This window comes from Phymastichus coffea, unplaced genomic scaffold (assembly GCF_024137745.1).
Source record: "Phymastichus coffea isolate CEN01 unplaced genomic scaffold, Cenicafe_Pcof_1.1 PCOF00098, whole genome shotgun sequence".
Taxonomy (NCBI): Eukaryota; Metazoa; Arthropoda; class Insecta; order Hymenoptera; family Eulophidae; genus Phymastichus; species Phymastichus coffea.
In genome coordinates this window covers 941009-961782 of record NW_026706909.1, presented here as the reverse complement: position 1 = coordinate 961782, position 20774 = coordinate 941009, and the positions used below count along the sequence as shown (strand labels likewise).

The window sequence follows — 20774 nt, the reverse complement described above, 5'->3', positions numbered from 1 at the left end:
AGTTATTTTATTCATTGTAAATACTTTGTTTTAATATAACAAACAATAAGCTTTCTGCTAATTTGTCAATGAAAAAAATGAATTATTTTTACCTTGTCGAGTACGTAACATTTATTCGATTCACATACACAAAAATTTATGCATACATCTTTAAGCAATTACCGTTTGATCTCTTAAAATCTATCGAAATAATTCACAACATCAGCAAGTTAACAATGAAAGGTAAGTGATTTATTATTTTATCTCATAAATACATAATATACATTGATAGATTTTCTTTTGTACGCATTGGAATCGTCTATTGTTTATTTACTTTTTCGCTCGTTGTTTTCCGTTTAAATAAATATTTGCTTTTCTTTATAAAAATTATGCTTGTTACTATCTTATCAAGAATAACAGTTTTCTGATCGTTGTCGCTCGATAAAACGTAAGACGGTTGACAGCTCTACTCGGACGTGAATTTCTCGTTTCTGAAAGGAGAAGCGTTCTCGACGAGCGAATGTGCAACTAAGAAAAGTGGGAATTCCTTGTTTATTTACGCGAGAGAAAGGGGTATAAAGAGATAGTACGGCAATAGAAGGGCAGCCTACACCGACAGTAATATTAGCTATCCACTTATATGAAAGAAGAATAGATGAAAACGAGGTATGCGGCAGACGCCTAACTCGGTGGTATTTACAAGGTAGAGGAGCCAGAAGCAGCGGCTCGCCTCGCGCTTAGAAAAATACTTATAGAACTCTTATCTACATGCTTATCGCGCTCGTCGTCGTCGTCGTCGTCGTCGTCGGCCGTACGGTTGTTAAATGCAAGCTCCGCGGCGCAACGCCGCGCGTCGCTGCGTTCGCTTATGTACACCTCCGGATTTGTTGTGCGCCGTCAAGGGGCGCGGCCTTCCAGCGCTAAACATCGTTAGCTTGGTCCTGAGATCCGTGGGATCGGCGGGTTCGCGGCTCACTCCTTGTGCTGTCGTGGCTGCTACTGCTGGTCGGGCTTCTTCAGCGGGAAGCCGTAGTGGGTCGAATGGTTGGACTTGGGCACCAGCACCACGTTGCCCTCGGCCGACAGCTGCAGGCTGTACTCCCGCGGGTCGTAGGGCCGACCGGCCGGGTCGCGCAGCGACTGCAACGAGAGAGAGAGAGAGAGAGAGGGACGGTCGAGCGCTCGGCTCGCGCGATAGGGCCGGAGAAAGGGGGGGAGGGGATGCTCACGTGAAGCACGTGTCGGTAAAGCTGGCCGAACTTTTCCTTGACCCGGGCCACCTCCTGGAGCATGTACTCTCGGTCGTTCTTCAGGCGCATCTTCCTCGAGCGCATCTCCCGCACCTCGTCGCTCAGGCTGTTGATCTGGTCGAGCTTGCGCTTGCGGCAGTTCTGCGCAGCCACCTTGTTCTTGCCGCGGCGCCTGATGTCGCGGATCAGTCCCAGTTGGTTGTCGTTCAGGTCGTACTTGCTGAGGCGCTCGTTGAACTCGTCCATCGGCAGGTTGATTATGTCGTTGACGGAGATGGGCACGTTGAGGGCGCGCGCACGCTTCTCGTCGCGCGTCATGTGCTCGTCGGCCTCGGTCTTCCTGGCTGCAACAAGCGCGTTCGGACTCCGGTCAGACGGGAGCGAGGCGCGCGCGCGCAACGGGAACTCACCTTTCTTGTCCCTTGACATCGGTCTCTGCAGAGCGCCCGAGCTCTCCGCCGGCAGGTTGTAGGTGTGGTTGTGCTGCACGTGCTCCAAGCTCGAGCGTGCTGCAAAGGTAACGAGAGCCCATGAGAATCCGAGGGTCTTGCGGTCGCTCGCGCTCGCTTTGGCAATGATTCTTCGCGCCGGGCATTCGCGTGCCCGGAGGAGGCGGCGGCGGCGGCGGCGGCGGCTGCGGCGGCGAGACTCACCCGACTGGTGCCGACTGAAGTCCACGCTGCAGCTGTACTTGATCTCGGGCTGCGGCCCCGCGGCGCCCTCGATCGGCCCGGAGTAGGCCTGGCCGGGGGGCCCGGCCACGGCCACGTTCTGCGCCGCGTCGTAGTCGTACTTGGACGGCGGCGCCGCGGCCCCGGGCGTCATCGGGCCCTGCTGCTCCTGGAAGCAGCGCTTGCCGAACATGTGGTGCTTCTTCTGCGCCACCGGCGCCAGGCCGGCTCGCTCCGCCGCGGACTGCTGGCAGTTGGCGCCGTTGGCCCGACGCCCAGCGCCCGGCGCCAGCGAGTAGCCGCAGTCGTACGGCATGCGGTACTTTCTGCGAACAAGCGCGCGCGTCGGTTTAGCGTTAGCGGGTGCCGCGCGACGGGGGGCCGAGGCTCGTCGTGGCACGTGTCGACCAACCCGGTGTAGTCCATCGAGTAGTGGGTGTCGGCCTGGGTGTGGCTGGAGTTGGACCCGGTTTCCATCCACTCGCCGCCGTCGCTCAGCGACGGCACGCGCTCGCTGCCCATGCTGCTGACCGCGCTGTCGCTCGACGTTTCCATGCGACCGTCGTCGTTCGGCGACTGCGTGCTGCCTGCCACCGGTATCATGCTCGCCGTCGGCCCTGCGCTGGACGCACTGCCGCCGCCGCCGCCACCGGCGCTCGTCGAGTTCGCACCGTAGGCCATTCCTGAAAAGCAGATCCTGGAATACATCTTCTGCTTGCTCGCGCTCTGGACTGCTATTCGATCGCGGCCCGTGAGCCGGATGTCGCCAACAGCCCCGGATCGAGTCGTTGGTACAACCGCGACCAGACCTTGCCCAACTTGTGCCGAGATTCCCAAGTCTAAGAGAGCGAGGAATGGATCGGCGACACGATTCGCTGCCTATGCGTTTGCGTCGAGCGAGCATGTGAAAAATCGCTGGAGCTCTTCTCAAGTTTCGGCTGCTGCGTGTTTTGCGGCGACAGAGAAAACGCTCGCGTCGCCATCGCCAGCTTACGTGCTCCCGTGAGTTATAACTGAGTCACGAGTGTTACCAAACGATTCGAACGAGAAAAGAAAGAAAAAAAAAGAGAGAACGCGGACTCGAGCGACACGAGTTACGGGCGGGAAGGGGAGGGGCTCTCTTTCGAGGAAGTTACCGGCGCGTTTCCGTCCGTGAGAGTGTCGTCGAAAAAGCATCGCGAGCCCGATGCGCGTAAACCGATCGTCGACGAACGAAGTCCCTCCTGCCCGCGCCGCCGAATGCGCCTTTTTCCTTCGGGACGAAACTTTTTGCTTTTTCCTCTTTCTCTCTCTTTTTTTTTTTTTTTCCACGTAACAGCCACGCGTCGGGTTTCTCGCCGGGCGAAATTTCGGTGCGGAAATTTCCATTGTTTACCCGCGGAAACTTTTTTTTCGTCTCCTCTCCTCGCCCCGCGCCGATCTACGGAGATCGCGCGTGTACTCGTATTTTCGTCAACTGTGCAAATGACCGCGACGTTTCCGCGGCGAACGAGAGAGACAGAGAGAGAGAAAGAATAATAGGAGATACGAAAAACTGTTCTAGAACGGCGACACACGCCAACGAAGCGAGAAGAGTCGCGCGATGAATTCCGCGCTATCGGCGCGCGCGTGCGCTCTCGAGAATCCCACTTTTATCGCGCGAGTCACGCAGTAACGACGGCTCTAGTTTTTTCAACGCGCCTATACGCGTACCTGCCCGTCCGATAAACAACCGCGCGCGTTCGCGGACACGTCCGAAGCGAGAGCGCTTCAAAATCGCGCGAACGAACAAAAATGGGAAAAAAAGATACGGCGGTGAGTAAGCACGTACGGCTTTCTGAGAGAGATAAGAGGAAAACACGTATAAGGTCGCGGCTGGCGTGCGAACTGTGCACGCATAATGTAGCAGTTGCACACATGCGGCACACGTGACGCGAGACCACGTGTCGGTGAGTCATCGATCGCCCGTGACTCAGCAGAAAAATCGCCTTCGTCTTCTTTTCTCTCTCTCTCTCTCTCTCTCTCGTTTTCGTTTTTCCCCTCCCCGCGCCAACTCGCAAAGACTCACGCGGGAAGAAGACTATCACTTTCGACGCTGCCATCTCGCGAGATCGTCCCTCGGGCGTCAGCTGGCTGCTACATCCTCGCTCGCGCTCGCCCGTGATGGCAGGCGATGCTGCTGTCTCGCATCCTCCGAACGCTCGCGGCCGACCGACGCCTTCTACATGGTGCGCTCGCTGTCGCGACGGCGTACCGACTGACGGCGCAACAGCGCGAGAACGCGGCGCCTCTTCCTCCCGCTTCCTCTCCACCCGCGCGAGCCAGGCTCTTTTTCTCTCGAGCCACCGCCACCCCTCCACCGCCGCCCGCGGCGAGATGCCGGCTGCATTTGTTTACACTCGCTCGCCGATTTTTCGTTTATCGCGGCCGAGCTCTCGCGGCGCGCGATCGAACGATCCGCGATAAAGAAAGCAGGCGTGCGAGACGCTATCGCGGGCCCGCCGTGCGGAGGCGAGCTCGCTCGGTTTAAAATTAGAAGCGCGCGCCGGGCAAACACCGCGAGCGCCGCTCTCGCGTCGCCGCCGGCGTTTCGCGCGTGTGCGCACTCGACCCTGGAGGGCCGCTCGCCTTATCCGCGCCGGCGATCGGCGAGCCTTTGCGCAACCGCGCGTCCTCGATCACTTGCGGCCGTAGCGCCGCCCGCGATTCGGGAAAAATACGGAAACGGGTCGCGGGCGCGGATGACTCGGCGAGAAAGAAAGAAGCAAGCGTCTTACCGTGAACGCGCGCGCGGCTCCGAGACACGGAGATGTCGATGCCCATGACTGGACTAATCTTGCCGAATCACGCCGCCGAATCGCGGCGGCGGCGGCGGTGGCGGCGACGAGCGTCGTCGCGCGAGTGGCGCCGCGACTTTGCGGGCTCGCCGATACAGATAAAAAAGCTGGCTTTTATCGCCGGCGACGAGCCTGGTCATCGCGCTCGGCTTCTCACTGCCAGCTGCCTATAAGGATGCCGCAGCTGGATCGCGCTCGAGTCTCGCTCGTACCCGAAATCCAGCCACGAGTACGGCTGACGCTGCGCTTTTCGAGTTCCTCGTATTGCAGAGCGGCTTTTCGAAACGGAAAAAAATCGTCGGGATGGACGAGGGAGACTGACCAAGCGCCTCTCTTCTTCTTTTCGTCGATGGCGTCCGAATCAATCGCCGAAGTAAACGCATGGGAAAGAGTAAAAGTCTATTTTCATCCGTGGCGGAGCGATTATTACTTTTATTTTTCCTGGCGCTTCCACAGAGCTCGGAGCGCGAAGTTTTGGACGCGTTGAAACGAACGCAGAGAGGGCGCGGTCGCGAACGCGAGTACGTCGGGCGAGGATTCGACCGCCGATTTCTGGCGAGGCGGAGCAGCAAAAATAAAAATGCCGACGCGTCCCGAGCAATCGGGCGGGTCAATTTCGCGAGTCCCCCGCGTCTCCTTGGTGTCCGCGGCGCATGCGTGCCACGCGTTGGACTCTGTAATAGCGAGCACGCCGCGCGCACAGGTCTACCACAATCCGGCTTGCTATCCGATTCGGGCTCCGCGCGAACAATCGACATCCTATCGCTCAATGTTTGCTACAGGAATGAGGATCGAACCGCCTTCGTGGATTCCCAGTGCTTTTCTCGGTAACTCAACGACCACGGCAACTTCAAACTCGAACTTTAACGCTGAAGGCGACGCGAGCGTCAGATTATAGAAATAAATTATCGCAGATGAAATGGATTCTCTTCAAGACAATAAAGTCGGCCCGTTGATGGAAATTATTTCAGTCATGAGCGTTCTCGACAGTGCTAACGAATATCTTAAAGCACAGGAATGTTCAGCGTACGTTTTACATAAGTTTTAAAGTTGGACTATGTATTATACAAACTCTGGAAGTATCAACTATAATGTACCTGACTCATTATCAATTTTTGGATTAACTACAAGTCATCATTTTTTGCATTTTAAAGTGGCAAAATTAACATACTTGTAATAACAACTTGCTGTTAAATACCACAATTCGATTTTTTCTACGATAGCCTGAAAGAAAATGCACAGAGCAGTGTCAAAGTGAAATTTGATCTTCAATATTCCATTGACAAAGGTTCTAAGAAGAGTAATAAGTAAAAAGTCTAGTCTAAAATTAATAGAGACATGCCTGAGTGTTTTTTCAGACTGTCGAGGAGCTTTAGGTGAATAACATATTTAAGATACTAGTTAGTATTGTTCATTTCTTACTTTCTTAACAATGGTTTAGTGACTATATTATTTAATGAGATTGTATTAATTTAGTTGGATGCCTAGATAAAATATTCAAAAGTGTTTAGTGGGTTTACTAAATTCAATTTATATTGTTTGATTTTGAGTACCAGCAATCAAATAAGGATCAAACCAAATAATGATGGATTTTTTAAAATTGAAAAATTGATTAATAAAATGAAATTAAAGGAAATGTTTTATATACATAAAACTTGAAAGTGTCAATAACGAGAAAATTTTTTTTAAGTTCTTTGACACTCACGATGCTTATTTGTTAACAACTCAACCGTTCAAAGAAAAAATAAGAGTAACAGAATATGTGTTGATGAAACGTACTATAAGCTTCAAATTACAACAAAAAAAATGAAGCCTCATTCAAACAAAAATGATCCTCAGGATTTATGTTTACTCGTACTTTTTTAGATTCTATAACGACATTATTACAAATTAAATAAAAAAAAATTAATTCAACAAAAATGTTTTATTATTTCCTATGCAAATATATCCCCGAAACATTAGGCAAACAAAAGTAAGTTATACATGCATTTTTATTTTTGATAGCGCGACAGCCGAGTGGCAGAGCCTAGAACTTATCATCGTTTTGGATGTTTTGAGTTTAGATTACTCTAGTGTATGTATATACTCTCGCGAGAACGGTCGAACAGGACATCGTCATAAACATTGCCCACATGTGCTTTCCAAGAACCTACAATGTAAATGTGATTCGATTAACGAACTGTACGCTTGGGTTTTCGGCAAAACTAACTTGAAGCACGATGACTTCCTACACACGGATAATTTAAATGAAGTTAATAATTTTTACTTTAATATAATCAAATTCAGAATTCCGTGTCATATGTAACCAATCGTGTTATATGCTCGAAAAATTCTTTCACTCTTTCTTTTTCGAAGCAAGTTTCTTTTTTAAGAGTTATTTTGACTTCTGAAACCTATGTTTAATCAACGAAATTCTTAACCTAAATGTCCTAAAACACTATACTTTCGTGAGGTATTTTACGTGAAATATTTGTTCTAAAAATATTTATCACCAATAAAATTATTTTTTTGATAATTACAACTTAATTACAAAATCATAAGTATCCAATCAACGCAAAACCTTCAACTAAAACATTTGAAATTTGGCGCGGATTTTCTATGAATTTGGCGCATGCGCCGCGGTAGGAGCTGCAACCTGTTGTGTTCAGAATTCAATAGTGAGTGGATGGTTGACTCATTCCTTGTCGAGCTACGCTTGGATGAGGAAGCAAATTCATTCTTTCGCTGTATCTCTTTAATTTACTTTGGAACTTAACTTGTCATCACCGACCGAAGATTGGAAATATAGCAGAGTTCGTTGTGAAACAATTTCAGCCAAATATAATTGTAAAAGGTTAGTTATTCATTTTACGTTTTCTCGTTTTCACTTGAGAGAGAGACAGAGAAACAGAGAAAAATCAAACCATAATTATTTTCAAAGCCCTTTCGTGCACAAAAAATTCCCTCTCCCTTACAAATATGCTCCACCCATTTTTCGCGCACGAAAGATGGAAAACTGTTTCGCGAAAGAAACAAAATTTTCCGAAAGACTTCGCGCGCGAAATACTCAATTTTATCGTCGACTACTTTTTCGCGCGCGAATATTTCGCCCCCTAGACAATCTCTAAACTATTAACCGTTGATTTCGTTTGTGAACGCGGCCAATTTCTGGGAATGCTACGCGCAATGTAGTGTCTACGTATGATGCTATTATTTTTTGTAAATTTTTCATTTTTAATATGACTACGTTTTTCCAGTAATATTTTGACGAACGAATCGTGGTGTTAAACTTTTATTCAATTTTGAAAGTTGACAATGATAAGATGGTGATTTTATTTCTCCAAGTGTAACGTCCGAATTTTTTGTTTTCGTCGGCTTTTCTTTGTTCATCAGGCACATGTACACTTAAATGAAAAGGTTCTATGCTTCGTATGAGAATTTTTAGTCGTCCTTTGTTTTCATGATGGCGATCGAGCTTAAAATCGATTTTCTTTATGTAACCAAACACTTCGTTAAATGTAGGTCCTAGAAATTCATATTGTCATTGAACTATGTCGGATGTTTACATTGACTTGACTGATAATACCTTTTTGTGTGCATGTAATACGATCGCGTGACGTTGAAATTTGTTTTGTTGCAAGGTACCTAACCGTGTTTACAGATTTGTGAATAAACACGTTTGAGATATTTTAGATTTTTTAAAGCTAAAGTTTTATATTATTCCATCAATTATTAATTGTCATATTTGTCAAAAAAACTATTAAATGATTTTCTTTTTAAGAAAAAACATTAACATTGCTAAATTGTTGAAACATTAGTTTAATACAAAGTTTTTACAACATGAATGTTAAAATTACTTGAAATTTATTATTAGATCAAATTCCAGTTATTATCAAATAGGTTTTTTTACAATATATTATGCCATTTGAATTTAACATGTAAAATATTTCTTTTTAGATACACAAATTTGAAATATGTCTGAGGATTGGGATGATGGTCCAGTAGCCGTAACACAGATCGTAAGTTTTTATCAACCTACAATCTCATTTTGCACATAATCTAACAGTAGATTACATTTTACAGAGCAATGAAATAGGTTTCGGCATGCCAGGAAGTGGAACAACTGGCAGAGGATTTAAACCACCATCAAGCAACGATTCAAATGGTTTTAGTGACAGAAAACCAGGAGGTCGTGGTTTTGGTACAGATAATCAGGTAAATAAGACTTGTTTTTGTACCTAAATTTACTGGTTTTCTTTCATTTTTTATAATATATAGCAATTAAGTTTCGTTGTTCAATGTTGATTCAGTAAATTTGAAACTAAAAAAATACTATGTTAATTTCAAACTGTTGCTGTCACTTTAACTTTAAAACAAATGACCGTAATCAAAAACGAATATTTGCAGAGGAAATGTAATGTTTTAGCCATAAAAACTCATTTAGTTTGTAAGTTATCACATAAATTTGCCATCTGATTATACTTTGATTTTTCAGGTTGGTGAAAGTCGTCGAGGAGGCGGAGGTTTCCGTGGTGGCCGCGGTGGAGGCGGTGGCTTTGGCCGTCGAAATGACGACGAAGAAGGTGGAGGAGGCCGTGGATTTGGCAGTGGAAGTCGTGGAGGTGGTAGTTTTAATCGACGAAATGATGATGAAGAAGATGGAGGTGGTGGTCGGGGCTTTGGTGGCGGCCGTGGAAGTGGTGGTGGGTCTGGTCGCCGATACGACGATGGAGAAGACGGAGGTGGTGGTCGGGGCTTCGGTGGCGGGTGCCATGGAAGTGGTGGTCGGGGCTTTGGTCGCCGAAACGACGATGAAGGTGGTGGAGGAAGTCGTGGAGGAGGTGGTTTTGGGCGTAAAAACGACAACGGAGAATATGGAGGCGGCAATCGTGGATTTAATGGCGGTGGAATGAACGGCAGAAGTGGTTTTGGAAACAGAAGAGATGAGGATGGTGATGATGGTGGTGACCGTGGGTTCAATACTGGACGAGGTTAATTGAATTTTCATTATTCTTTAATTTTTAGAGGAATTCGACTAGGAATCTATTTATGATTTAATTTCATTTTTAGGCCGTGGAAGAAGTCGTGGTGGCGGTGGTGGTAGTGGTGACCGAGACCGAGATCGAGACCGAGGTGATGAACAGGAAAAACCACGTGAACGTTACATTCCCAAGGAACGTACTGAAGAAGAATTGTTTGCTGACGGCACCAAAGTTGGCATCAACTTTGAGTGAGTATTGAGAAATTGGATTTAACATCTAACCTTTTAAATAAAATGCTTCAACGATTTTTATCGGTTTTTAGTACGCGGTAGTAAATGACAAATATTTATTATTTATTATACAATGCTTTGTTGCACTAAAGATGTTATCCAATTTATGAAATTGAAACAAGACTGTACCATAAGTTTGTTTCTCAATAGTTTGATGTATACTTATATACTTTCCTTCAGAAGGGCTAGCTAATCTGGTTGAAACGGACAACAAATAAAGTCCATAGAGATTGTTCGAAGCACTTCATTTAACGCTTGAGTCTTTTTCAATAATCTAATCTTTTACTTGATAAAAACTATTCATAACTTTTATTTATTTTCCAGTAAATACAACGCGATCGATGTCAAAACAAGTGGAGAAGATGTACCTCCTCCAATTGAATTCTTTGAAGATGCCAATCTTCGCACATTGCTTATCAACAATATCAAGAGATGCAATTACACTGTGCCTACTCCAGTCCAAAAGTACTCTCTTCCTATCGTAATGGCAGGTCGAGATTTGATGGCTTGTGCTCAAACTGGTTCCGGCAAAACCGCCGCATTTATTATTCCAATCATTCAAAGGTTGCTCGAAAAACCTCGTGAAATCGAAGACTTAAAAGCCCAAAACTGCGTTGAGCCACGTGCTCTCGTTATTGCCCCCACCAGAGAATTGGCAATACAAACTTACAATGTAGCTACAAAATTCGCCAAGGGTTCGACTTTATATGCCAGGGTTTGCTATGGTGGCACTGCCATTGGAAATGAACTAAGGCAGCTCTTCAGTGGCTGTGATATACTGGTCTGTACAGTTGGAAGATTGATGGGATTCGTTGGTATGGGTAAAGTGAGCTTTGCTTCTATAGAGTTTGTCGTGCTGGATGAAGCTGATAGAATGCTTGATCAAAAATCCATTGATGATATTGAGAAGGTATATTTTCAGATAGTTAATTTTAAAACAAAATGCCGTTTTCCTTTCAATACTATAACAAGTCAATTTTTTATCCTTGCAGATTTTGTGTCACGAATCAATGACACCAGTAGGTGAACGTATAACCCTCATGTTTTCAGCCACCTTTCCATCTCAAATCCAACAGCTCGCTGGCAAATATTTGCAAAACTATGTATTCGTCGCCGTTGGAATAGTTGGTGGTGCCTGCACTGACATCCAACAAAACTTCATAGAAGTAAGCAAAAAAGAGAAACGAGGAAAACTTAAAGAAATCCTGCAGATCGAAAAGGATAACAATACGCTCAAAGGTATTGTCGTATTTGTCGAGACGAAGAAAAATGCTGATTTTATCGCAGCATTATTGTCTGAGAATCGTTTCCCAACGACAAGTATTCACGGTGATCGATTGCAAAGAGAACGTGAAGAAGCTCTTTACGATTTCACTGTAAGACAATTAGGTTTCTTTTCTTTTTACATTTTACGTTTTGATTCGTAAACTAACGAAGTTTTATTTTCTTTATTTCAGAGTGGGAGGATGGGAATTCTTGTAGCAACATCAGTAGCTGCCCGAGGTCTCGATATGCAATGTGCTCGACATGTTATCAACTATGACATGCCACAATTAATCGAAGAGTACATTCATAGAATTGGACGTACTGGTCGCGTGGGTAACCAAGGAATAGCCACAAGTTTCTACGATCCTGATGTTGATAGTCATATTAAAGACAGTCTTATTAGAATCCTTAGTCAAGCTGATCAACCTGTCCCTGAGTGGCTTGAAATGGGAGATGGTAAAAACTATGGACCTGCATCAGGCTTTGGTGGAAAGGACATACGAAGTGTGAGTGTTCATTCTGATTTATTACATTTTGAGTCCATAATTTTTTGTGTAAAGATTGTTAGTGGTTTGATAAAATTAAAACTATTATTTAATAATGATGCTACGAAAATATTTTTTTTAATTTAGTAGTTTATATTTTTAGCTTACATCTATAACTATGGATTAAAAATTAAGTCTAACAAAAAATGTCATATGCTTAATAAAAGATTTATTTTATTGCTATTGGAAATACCAAATGAGATTTTAAATCAATTAATTTGTGTTAAACTACCAAAAATGTATTCGTGTTGTAGATATTTGGAATGATTTCCTGATATAAATCCTTTTTACATGCTATTATCCTGCAATCGAGTAGAAGATGATTATTTATAGAGTATACTCTCGTCAAATTCTAGTTTTATAATATATATTTTTTATTTTTCCAGTTCTCTGACGTTCAAGATTGCTCTCGCGGTGCCGCGCAACCAGTCGAAAAAGAGGAGGAATGGTAGATGATAAGATTTCAAACAAGCCACTATGACAGATTATGAATTCAACTTTTACATTTCCTTTACATTAAAGTGTTGATCACTATAAAAAAGACAGAAATCTCAGTATTTTTGTTTTTTTCTAAGAAAGTTATCATATATTTCCAACGTAAAAATACGTTTCTTTTTTATTTTTATATTTAATTCTACGGCTTATTTGTTTGACAAAGAACCATTGCCAAAGGCTAGTTATCAAAGATTACTTTAAAAACGAATGTTCTTAATAAGCGTTTTTTTATAAAATATATAAAGAAAAATAACTTGAAAAATTTAATATTCATTTACTTACCATCAGTGACGTTATTAAAACCAACGCCGAAGGAATCGTCGGCCCAAGATATTGGGTCATCGAGGAACGAGAATGGAATATCAGTTTGATTCACAGTGTCGTTAGTCGGGTTCGGATAGTAACTACTCATCATGTCGCTTGGTTCAGGTTTAAATGGCGTAACACCGTCCGCACTCAACGATTCTCCATTGTTAGTTAAGTTCATCGAAGTTGCGACTGCAGAACCAAGGTTGCCTGTGACAGTAAGCAGTTTAGTTCGAATACTTGATTATAAAGGAACATATTTAAATTGCAGAATTGATAATTAACAGATAATTAAACGTGCAAATTAATCAAGTAATTATAATGAGCATTGATTGAATTTCAACGTGATATCTTAACACTCACCGGTATTGTGATACGTTCCCGTAGAATTAAGATCGCCAACTGGTGGTGGAATAGTGGCATTGCTCATGAGAGCATGCCGAGGTGGAGGCGCCGTCACATCACCGTAGGGTTGATGATGATGATGGGAATGGTGAACGGTATAATTGAGATGCGACTGGTGTAGCGAGTTAACGGGTCCAGGATGGGCGAATGGCTCGCCACCACTCATAAACATGTCCGACCAGCGCTGGTGATGCTCCATACCCATCGGACGTACCAGCGGCATTCCTCGCTGAAAGTATCGACATCCCATTGACTTACGCACCTGACTCACGCGAAGATTTTGTTTGTATTTCGAAGTCGACACTCATTGGCGCCGAACTTTTCCACTCTGTGGATCCATTTCCCGAGACCGTACCCAACGACTCTCTTCCAAATACTAATCTCGTGTTCTCCGCACATGAGTAATCGGTCGAATCGATCTCCGCGTGTTCAAGGGTCACGTCGCGCCGCGACACGCGCATCTCGCCCCCCCGCGCAGCCATCGCGCCGATATTAATGGTCATAGCGTCTGATCGACGCGCAGGTTTCTCTCGCGATAGGCATCTCTAGCGGACGAGTATGCATGGACGACGCGGGCGCGCATTCTCTCTCTCTCTCCTTTTGTACTCGGCTATTTTGAAATATCGACTGCGCGGGCCTGGTTGGGCTTTTCGGCGCTGGATTAATCAATCGCGCGCCTTCGCGAGACGCTCCCTTTTGTTTCCTCGTCGATGCGCGAGCGAGCGACGAGGCGCTTTTTCCCCGCCGGATTCCGCGAAAAGACGCGCGACGGGCGGGTGAGACGCCATCGCGTCCAAATCAATTAAACGGGGCCGTCGTAATTTCGCGCGCCAGCGCAGCTCTCGCATCAATCAGCCGCTCTCTCTCTCGCGGCTGCTGCCTGCCGCCGCCGCTGCTGCAGTCCGAGGGCAAATCGTGCGCTCGTCAGCCCATCTGCCGCAACGACGATGACGGCCTGTTCTCCGCCTGTTCCTCTCTCGCCGCGGCGGCAGCGGAACGAATGTTTTCTTCCTTTTTTCGTCTTTTTTTTTTATTTTCCGGGTTGCTTCGTGTGAAAACAATCGGAGTGGACGCTGCAGCGAAGGCAAGAGGCTCACGCGAAACCACTTGACGATATTACGACTATGAAAGGAATAATTTTTGTCCTTCAATTAACTCGCCAGATACGAAAGGCATTTCATTCATTTATGTATTTTCTTCCAAAAGCTAGCGTCAACTGCTTGTCAAAATCAGGCTTTTTATAGTGAGAGGGGGACAATGAGTACGTCCCACAGAAGTGCATTTGACCCAGTGGTAGCAGCGCGTCATACTCAAGGCGCCAAGTGTTTTGTTAAGGCTCGGCGTACGAGGAAACTCAAACATCCGATCCGTGACCACGGACGCTCGGAAGAAAGTCAAATAGGCACGCGCGGTGGGCAAATATGCTCGAAAAATCCGTGTTTCCCCTCGGCGCGCCAACTCGTGTAATTAACCGATCGGCGACAAAAAGGGATCGCGATACGGGAATTATCAATTAGTAATTTTTTTTCTTTTCTTTCTCTCTCTCTGTCGCGGTGAAAAATGCAAATGCGATAGCCTCAGAACACGCGAAGGATGGCGGCGAGTATTCCAGCAAATAGTCGGAGAGCAAATAGACACCGTAGCTTTGTTTTTTTTTTGTAGGGTACGTGATGGATTGACTTCCCTCCTCGTTTTTCAATAAAATTCAAGTGGCTTCGAAGTATCTTGCCGAGAGGTTAAGTCAATAAGCGGCAACGAAACGTCTCTTCGTTTTTTTTCGTAATAACCGCCGATTTATCGCGCGCGAAATCTGTTTTTTTTTTTTTTTGCAGTCGCGCAAGAAGTGCACTCCTCGAGCGATTTGTTCGGGACGATTTGACGACGAAGCTGCTCGCAAAAACTTGTGCACGCTCGGACGGAAGCTGCCCGCGCGCGCGTAAAAAAGTCCTTGATGAATGCGTTCGCGCGAGCCGTCCGTTTTCTCATATGCCGCGTGTCGCGAGATTGCCGAGCTGCGCGCGCGCGCGATTCGAGCGACAAATGCAAACTCTGGCTGGCGCGCACGTATTGGGTTTTGGGAACGGGACGCGCGAGCCGGCGAAGCAAAAGTACCGCAAAGCGCATAAATCATAACACCTGCGGTCCGGTGAGTGACTGCGCGTAATTAACGACCTGCTGCTCTCGAAGAAGCTGCTGCTGCTGCTGGTGCTGTCGCGGCCGCCGGCACCGGGAGCACCATCTTCTGTTGATTCATTCTTTTCGTCCTCGTCTCTTCGCGCGCGCGACTGTTTGCCGTGCGTTTTTTAATGTCGCAAACGAGCGATTCGATTGAATATTAACAAAACGGAAAGGAAGAAATAAAAAGAAAAAAACAAGCAAGAGCAAGTTCGATTTGCAATATAATGGCGATCAATCATTCAAAGTCACGTTCAGTCGCGCGCTCGCGGGTCAATTACGAGGACTTTACGTAAGGACGATTGTCGCGCCGTGCGTCGGTGGTCGGGTGTCTGGTGCGCGCGAGAGAGAGAGAGAGAACCGTTGGTCCGCCGGCGCGCGATATTTCACCTTTGCATTTTTCAATAATGTCGCGTCGGCGGCGCGATAATGAGATCGCGAAAATTACCAGGAAGCCGCTCGATGCCTCGGAGGCTGCGAGCGCGGAAGTCATAATGAGAAAGCGCGAAAATGTCCCTTTGGGCCCGCTGCTGCACGGGATGACGAGGTGCGATTTCATTTTTTTTTTCTTTTTGCCGGACCAGAGAGAATGGCAATCATCGCGTTAAAGCTACGGTCACGCTTTGATGCCCTCGCTCGCTCGCGCGACTTGCGATTATTGTCGTTTTATTGAATTATCTCTTCTATTTTTTTCCTCGCGCCGGGGAAACTGACAAGAAAGTCACTGATGTATTGATTTGTTCCTTTTTTTTTTCATTTTAGAAGAATCTATTGTAATATGCGTTTGTGGATCGATCGATCGTTATTTTTTTGAACACATATCGGAAGGATATCGTAAGCCGTTGCAACGCGAATCTTTGATACGATGTGAAACAAAATATTCTGATGAGAGAACTGTGTTGCAGTTCATTGATTATAAAAGTATAACGCAAGCTTCAACGCATATCGTAAAGAAACATTGCAAAAATCTCTCGCGAATCTTCGGTAAGAGACGGGCGAACGTTCTTATTTATGGTTGATATACGAACAAATTAACGCAAAACAGCAGCTCACCGCAAATTCATTATTATACAATCGCTGTTTACCCACGGAACGCGATTTCCCGTAAAAGCTGCTGGTTCGAGAGCCCCGTGAGATACAAGTTTTGGATCTTAACCTTGGTGGGTAGCACCGGAGAATAGGCGCGAGGCGGGGATAATCCATCGAGAATGGACCGCCAGTGGCTACGGCTCAAAGTCGGATTTTGCCAACAATGGTACAACGAGGGATTCTCACCCGGACTGCCCAATTTTCACTTATACCGGCAAATTTACGACTATAGCATTGGCTGTAATAGCGCGACGGATCTTTAGTGATTGATTGGCGCGCGCGCGCGCGCGCACGTCTCCCGAAAGCGTCGGGCCAACGGGTACCACGACAGCTCGGCTCAACAACAGTGCAGCGTGCATACGGCTCGGGTGCACGGCGCAGGGTTCCGCTATCATAACGAGCCTCGGGACTTTTACGAGGGTGAAGTCCACTACCGCTGAACGATTTATCGACTCTCCGCGATAATACTTCCGGGCGAATAAATCGCCTTTAGCGCCGAAATAGCAACCGTCACGCGCGCAACCAACGAGACCGAGTGTGGAGAAGAAAAAAAATAAAGAGAGAGAAAAAAAAAAAAAAAATAAACAGAAAAAAAGGAGCGCATAACTCTTGCGCAATGCGCGCGAAACGTGTCATTTTTCGGACACAGCGTCGCGCACACGCGAGTATTAACACTGACCCTCGCGTACGCGCGGCCGCTTGTAATTGCTACTTGGCGTACGCGCGCAACCTTGCCAGGAGCGCCCGACGACGACGACGACGACGAGGCCTTCTTTTCTTGCGCGAGATTCGTCGTCCACTTCTGGTCCCAAAAGTCGCGACGTCATTTTGCGCGCGCGCGAGACCAACGCCGTGGACGAAAAGAATAACGCCCAGAGAGACTCGCAAATTAAATATCGAGATATAAATCTGTATGACTTTGACGAATAAATCACGTGGCGATCGCGCGTGCGCTTGATGCGTCCGTCGCGGAGAGCATAAAGGAAAAAAGAAGAAACCTGTGATGGACGTTTACGCGCAATTAGCCTGCAGCGCGTTGCCTCTATTGGAATACCGTCCGACTGGCCGAGTCGCCGTTTTTCGGTGTGTAATTGTGCAATCCGACCTGCCGCGACAAAAAAAAAAAAAAAAAGAAATTAATTAAGAGCGACCCACAAAGGAAGAAAGAAAAAAAGAACTGCAAGTAGGATGACAATAACCGTTTTTCTGGCGCAAAACTTTCACCGTGCGCACACACGAGCCACGGCAGCGCGCAACATTTAGCTTTCACGGGTTTTGATTTATTGCTCCCTCCGTCGCCCGTTTATTTGTTTTAGAGCGAGCCGCGGGAAGGGTAGAGGCAACGAAACCCTCGAGCGTCGTAAAACAAAACGAGAGAATTGACAGGCTAATCGCGCGCGCATGGCGAAATTTACATTCGTCGATTAAAGTATATCGCGGCAATCGGCGCGCGGATCCGCTCTCGTGGCTGCTCCTTGGCCTCTCGCCGGCGCCGCTGCCGATCGTCTTCGCCGGTCTCGCGGCTCCGCCGCCGCGCGCGGACCTTTTACATAATGGAGCCGCGGCGACAAGCGATAAACGCTCATTTCTGAGTCAATCATAGAGATGCATAAGATACAAATGCCTATGATAACAGCGAGCGCGCGGGGATAATTCGTGTCTTTTTTTTTCTTTTTTCGGAATCGGTTGTTTTTTTTCTTGCCAAACGCGCGAAGGCTGCCGCCGATCTTTGATCAAGACGCTTGGCTCTTATTTTTTTCTTTTTCTTTATTATTTTTTTTTTTTTTTTATCCTCGTCACAACGCGTTTTCCTACGAATGATTGACGATTTTTCTCGTGATTAATCGACTGCCGACTCGTCTCGAGCCGTTTCGAAACAGAGCGGCCGCGGAACTGTTCGACGGTGCCCAAGAAGGCTGCGCGCACACGCGAGTCGCCCTACCTGGGAGAGAGCGTCGTCGACGGCGAGAGTCCAGGATTCGTGGACGTGCGTGGTCGGCGGGTCGGCACCGGCGAGCCTAAAGACAGGCTGCTGCTGCACCTCGTTCATCGCACCGCACTCATCGTCTACTCGGACAACACTAAGAGGACTTGTCTCTCTCTCGCTCTTGCCAGCACGCGACGCGCGGAGAGCTACTTTGACAGGCACTGAGGGAGACGGAGAAGGGGAACATAGAGAGAAAGAGAGAGAGAGAGAGAGAGAGAGGAGCGGGAACACGAGAAGGAGGCGCCACGTGAGGGTTCGACTAAAAATCCTGCATGCGCGTAGGTCATTGTCGCTTTGATTAGTGTCATTTTACACGGGACGGGTGTCGTTAAGCAATATATTATTGTGCCTGCCGCGAGCTATACGTTCGTCATCGCGCGAAGGATTTCTCCTCTATTTTCTCACTTTCGAGCGGCTTCGCTCGCCGAGTTGCCTTCTTGTCGGCGCGGGACGAGGAGTCCAAATTGTAACATTGAATTTATGACGGTTGCCCGGTGATCGATCGACCAGTCCTGCGAGAATATATCACGCGAATCGTCGACGCGATTTTCCGGTTCCCCTCTAAATATGTCGGTGAGAAACAAAAAGGCCGTTTCGGCTGGCCGCCGACAAGATCTTCGAGTTCTATTTCTTTGGTTCGCGTCATCGACGAAAATCATAGTGACCGTGCGCGCTGCCTTCTTTTTTTTTCTTCTTTTTCGTAACAATACAACGACGCATAAGAGAGTTGTTTTGACGAGGCTGCCGACGATAAGAATGAAATTACCAATTCTCATAAATAATAATTTTTCTAATCTCTAAAACACCCTGGGATACAGCTTGGACCGCACTCTCTTTCACCCTCGCGCGCCAAGCTATACGTTTCCGCATTCCCATTGACTCTCGACAACGAGCCTCTATACTCGCGAGAGATCGGAAAAGTCGAGCGTTACCATACATTACGGCTGCATAGGCGTGTGCAAGTTTTGATGATTTGTAGCCTCTGCTTCGCGGCAAGTGACGGGGTTAGAGTAAAGTTTCTGTTGTAAGAATTACGGTCTTGGCTCGCCCCGAGGCCCCTCTAACGATCTATCTCGCCGCGCGTCGCTCTTGGAAAAGAAAAATAAGAGATAAAGAAGAAGAAAAAAAAAAAAAAAAAAAAAAAAGACCGTCCTCTCCTTCAAACCTACGTTTATTATCAATTTTTTTGCCCCGTTCTCCCATATTGTTGTTATGTTTCTTCGCTCGTCGTAACGCTAGAAAGTATAATTAAACGCGTGTGTGTCGCATGTCGCGAGGCCGCGACGCGGAAGACATAACCTCGCGACAATTACAATCAGCGACACGGCGGCGAGTCGTAAAAGCATTCTCTTTAATTTTGCATAACCCTCGAACGCATCGCGCTCCGCTAATAGTAGTTTATTGCTCGGACTTTACGACGCGGTGGAGTCGGCTGCCTTTCCATGCTGATTGTTCGAGGGCCTCGTTTCGCGCGCGCGTTTTTCCTCAAACCTTGACGCCTGAAAATCCTAGGAAAAAAGAGAGAGAAAGAGAGAGAGAGAGAGAGATGCGCGTGTGTGTGTACGTAACACATCCCGTCGGACCGCGCGCATTAGTAGGGATAATTGTTGGGTGCGGACTTGTTGCGGCGAACTCGCGCTGCAGTAAATAAGCGCATGTCCCGTTTATGGACCGTAAATGCCGCCAAGCGCGAACAACGCACTCTCGGCTCTTATCGTTTTTCCCTCGCGCGCTGCTTTTCTCTACTTGGTATATATATCAAAAGCTCATTCGCCGACGCGAACCCCCTTATTACCGCGAGATATATATACTTTGCAGCGCGTGCGTGTGCTTTGGTCTCCCTTTCGCTCGGCCGCGAATTATCGCTGCCGCTGATTTGAAAATGCGCCTTACCTGGAACGAGCGAGCATGGGGATGATGGTACTGCGGATGAATCACGTTCATGTCGCTCGCTTCGGCTCCTTTAAGATTGTCCTCGTCGTTGTCCGAGTTGGAAGCGCGCGAATCGCTTCGCCCTCCGTCGCTAATCAATTTTGGCTTTTCCTTCACTTCCGGCTTCTATTTGTGTTTTTTTTTTTTTTTTTTTTGTTTTTGTTTTGGTTTGTTTTGGTTTCGTTGTCGCACGAGGAATGAAAATGAAATTCGATTAGCTAAGGAGTCATCTGATCATTGAATAGGCAAGATTTGGAAGTTGAAAAACGCGAAAACTCGTTGAAGATATAAAAAGATTTTCGTTCGATGAATTGAAACTCTAGCAAGAATTGTTATAGATAGATAAACCGGCCGACAAAGGATTCAACAAAGACGCTACTGTAAAAGTTAGCTGACTTTTTGAAAGGAAAAACTCACCTCGAGTTCCACCTCATCGAGACCAACGAGCTGCAGAGCCTCTTCAAGATTGAAACCGTCGGAAAGTCCAAGCGATTCGTTGTGGAGGAAACCTTCAGCGCAGTCGTCTAAGAGGCAATCGTCGGCCAGCAAATCCGAGGCGAAGTCATCCTCGAGGCCGAGCGAGTCATGCAATCCAAGTGAATCTTCG

The 20774-nt window shown here is 46.7% G+C and overlaps 2 protein-coding genes across 5 annotated transcripts; one reads left to right on the top strand and one right to left on the bottom strand.

Moving 5' to 3' along the window:
* Window positions 1–76: 76 nt before the first annotated feature.
* LOC131669943 (segmentation protein cap'n'collar) lies at window positions 77–20720 on the bottom strand. 4 transcript variants are annotated; one of them, XM_058945169.1, is made up of 8 exons: window positions 20585–20720; window positions 20129–20293; window positions 12943–13213; window positions 12556–12789; window positions 2313–2583; window positions 1883–2226; window positions 1209–1738; window positions 79–1119 (listed from the first exon to the last, which is right to left on the bottom strand). In XM_058945169.1, exons 2-8 carry the CDS (start codon window positions 20177–20179, stop codon window positions 976–978), a joined length of 1845 nt encoding a protein of 614 aa, XP_058801152.1. In that variant the 5' UTR covers window positions 20180–20293; window positions 20585–20720; the 3' UTR covers window positions 79–975. The 4 variants fall into 4 exon arrangements, with proteins under 4 accessions (XP_058801154.1, XP_058801152.1, XP_058801153.1 ...); XM_058945170.1 differs by lacking the exons at window positions 20129–20293; window positions 20585–20720 and adding an exon at window positions 18191–18318 and having other exon boundaries at window positions 80–1119; window positions 1209–1573; window positions 1640–1738; XM_058945171.1 differs by lacking the exon at window positions 20129–20293 and having other exon boundaries at window positions 77–1119; window positions 20585–20705.
* LOC131669942 (ATP-dependent RNA helicase vasa-like) lies at window positions 7271–12535 on the top strand. Its single transcript, XM_058945167.1, has 9 exons — window positions 7271–7549; window positions 8653–8714; window positions 8779–8910; window positions 9191–9686; window positions 9766–9925; window positions 10292–10877; window positions 10960–11343; window positions 11425–11739; window positions 12165–12535. Exons 2-9 carry the CDS (start codon window positions 8670–8672, stop codon window positions 12228–12230), a joined length of 2184 nt encoding a protein of 727 aa, XP_058801150.1. The 5' UTR covers window positions 7271–7549; window positions 8653–8669; the 3' UTR covers window positions 12231–12535.
* Window positions 20721–20774: the final 54 nt, after the last annotated feature.

What these genes read in the sequence shown, in the direction of transcription:
- LOC131669942 (XM_058945167.1), top strand. Translation starts at nt 8,670, where the DNA reads ATGTCTGAGGATTGGGATGATGGTCCAGTAGCCGTAACACAGATC. An exon ending in TGGGTTCAATACTGGACGAG is followed by an intron (nt 9,687 to 9,765) that starts GTTAATTGAATT and finishes TTTCATTTTTAG; the next exon opens with GCCGTGGAAGAAGTCGTGGT. An exon ending in GTGGAAAGGACATACGAAGT is followed by an intron (nt 11,740 to 12,164) that starts GTGAGTGTTCAT and finishes TTATTTTTCCAG; the next exon opens with TTCTCTGACGTTCAAGATTG.
- LOC131669943 (XM_058945168.1), bottom strand. Translation starts at nt 18,298, where the DNA reads ATGAACGAGGTGCAGCAGCAGCCTGTCTTTAGGCTCGCCGGTGCCGAC. An exon ending in GGGAACGTATCACAATACCG is followed by an intron (nt 12,790 to 12,942) that starts GTGAGTGTTAAG and finishes TTACTGTCACAG; the next exon opens with GCAACCTTGGTTCTGCAGTC. An exon ending in TTTACCGACACGTGCTTCAC is followed by an intron (nt 1,120 to 1,208) that starts GTGAGCATCCCC and finishes CTCTCGTTGCAG; the next exon opens with TCGCTGCGCGACCCGGCCGG.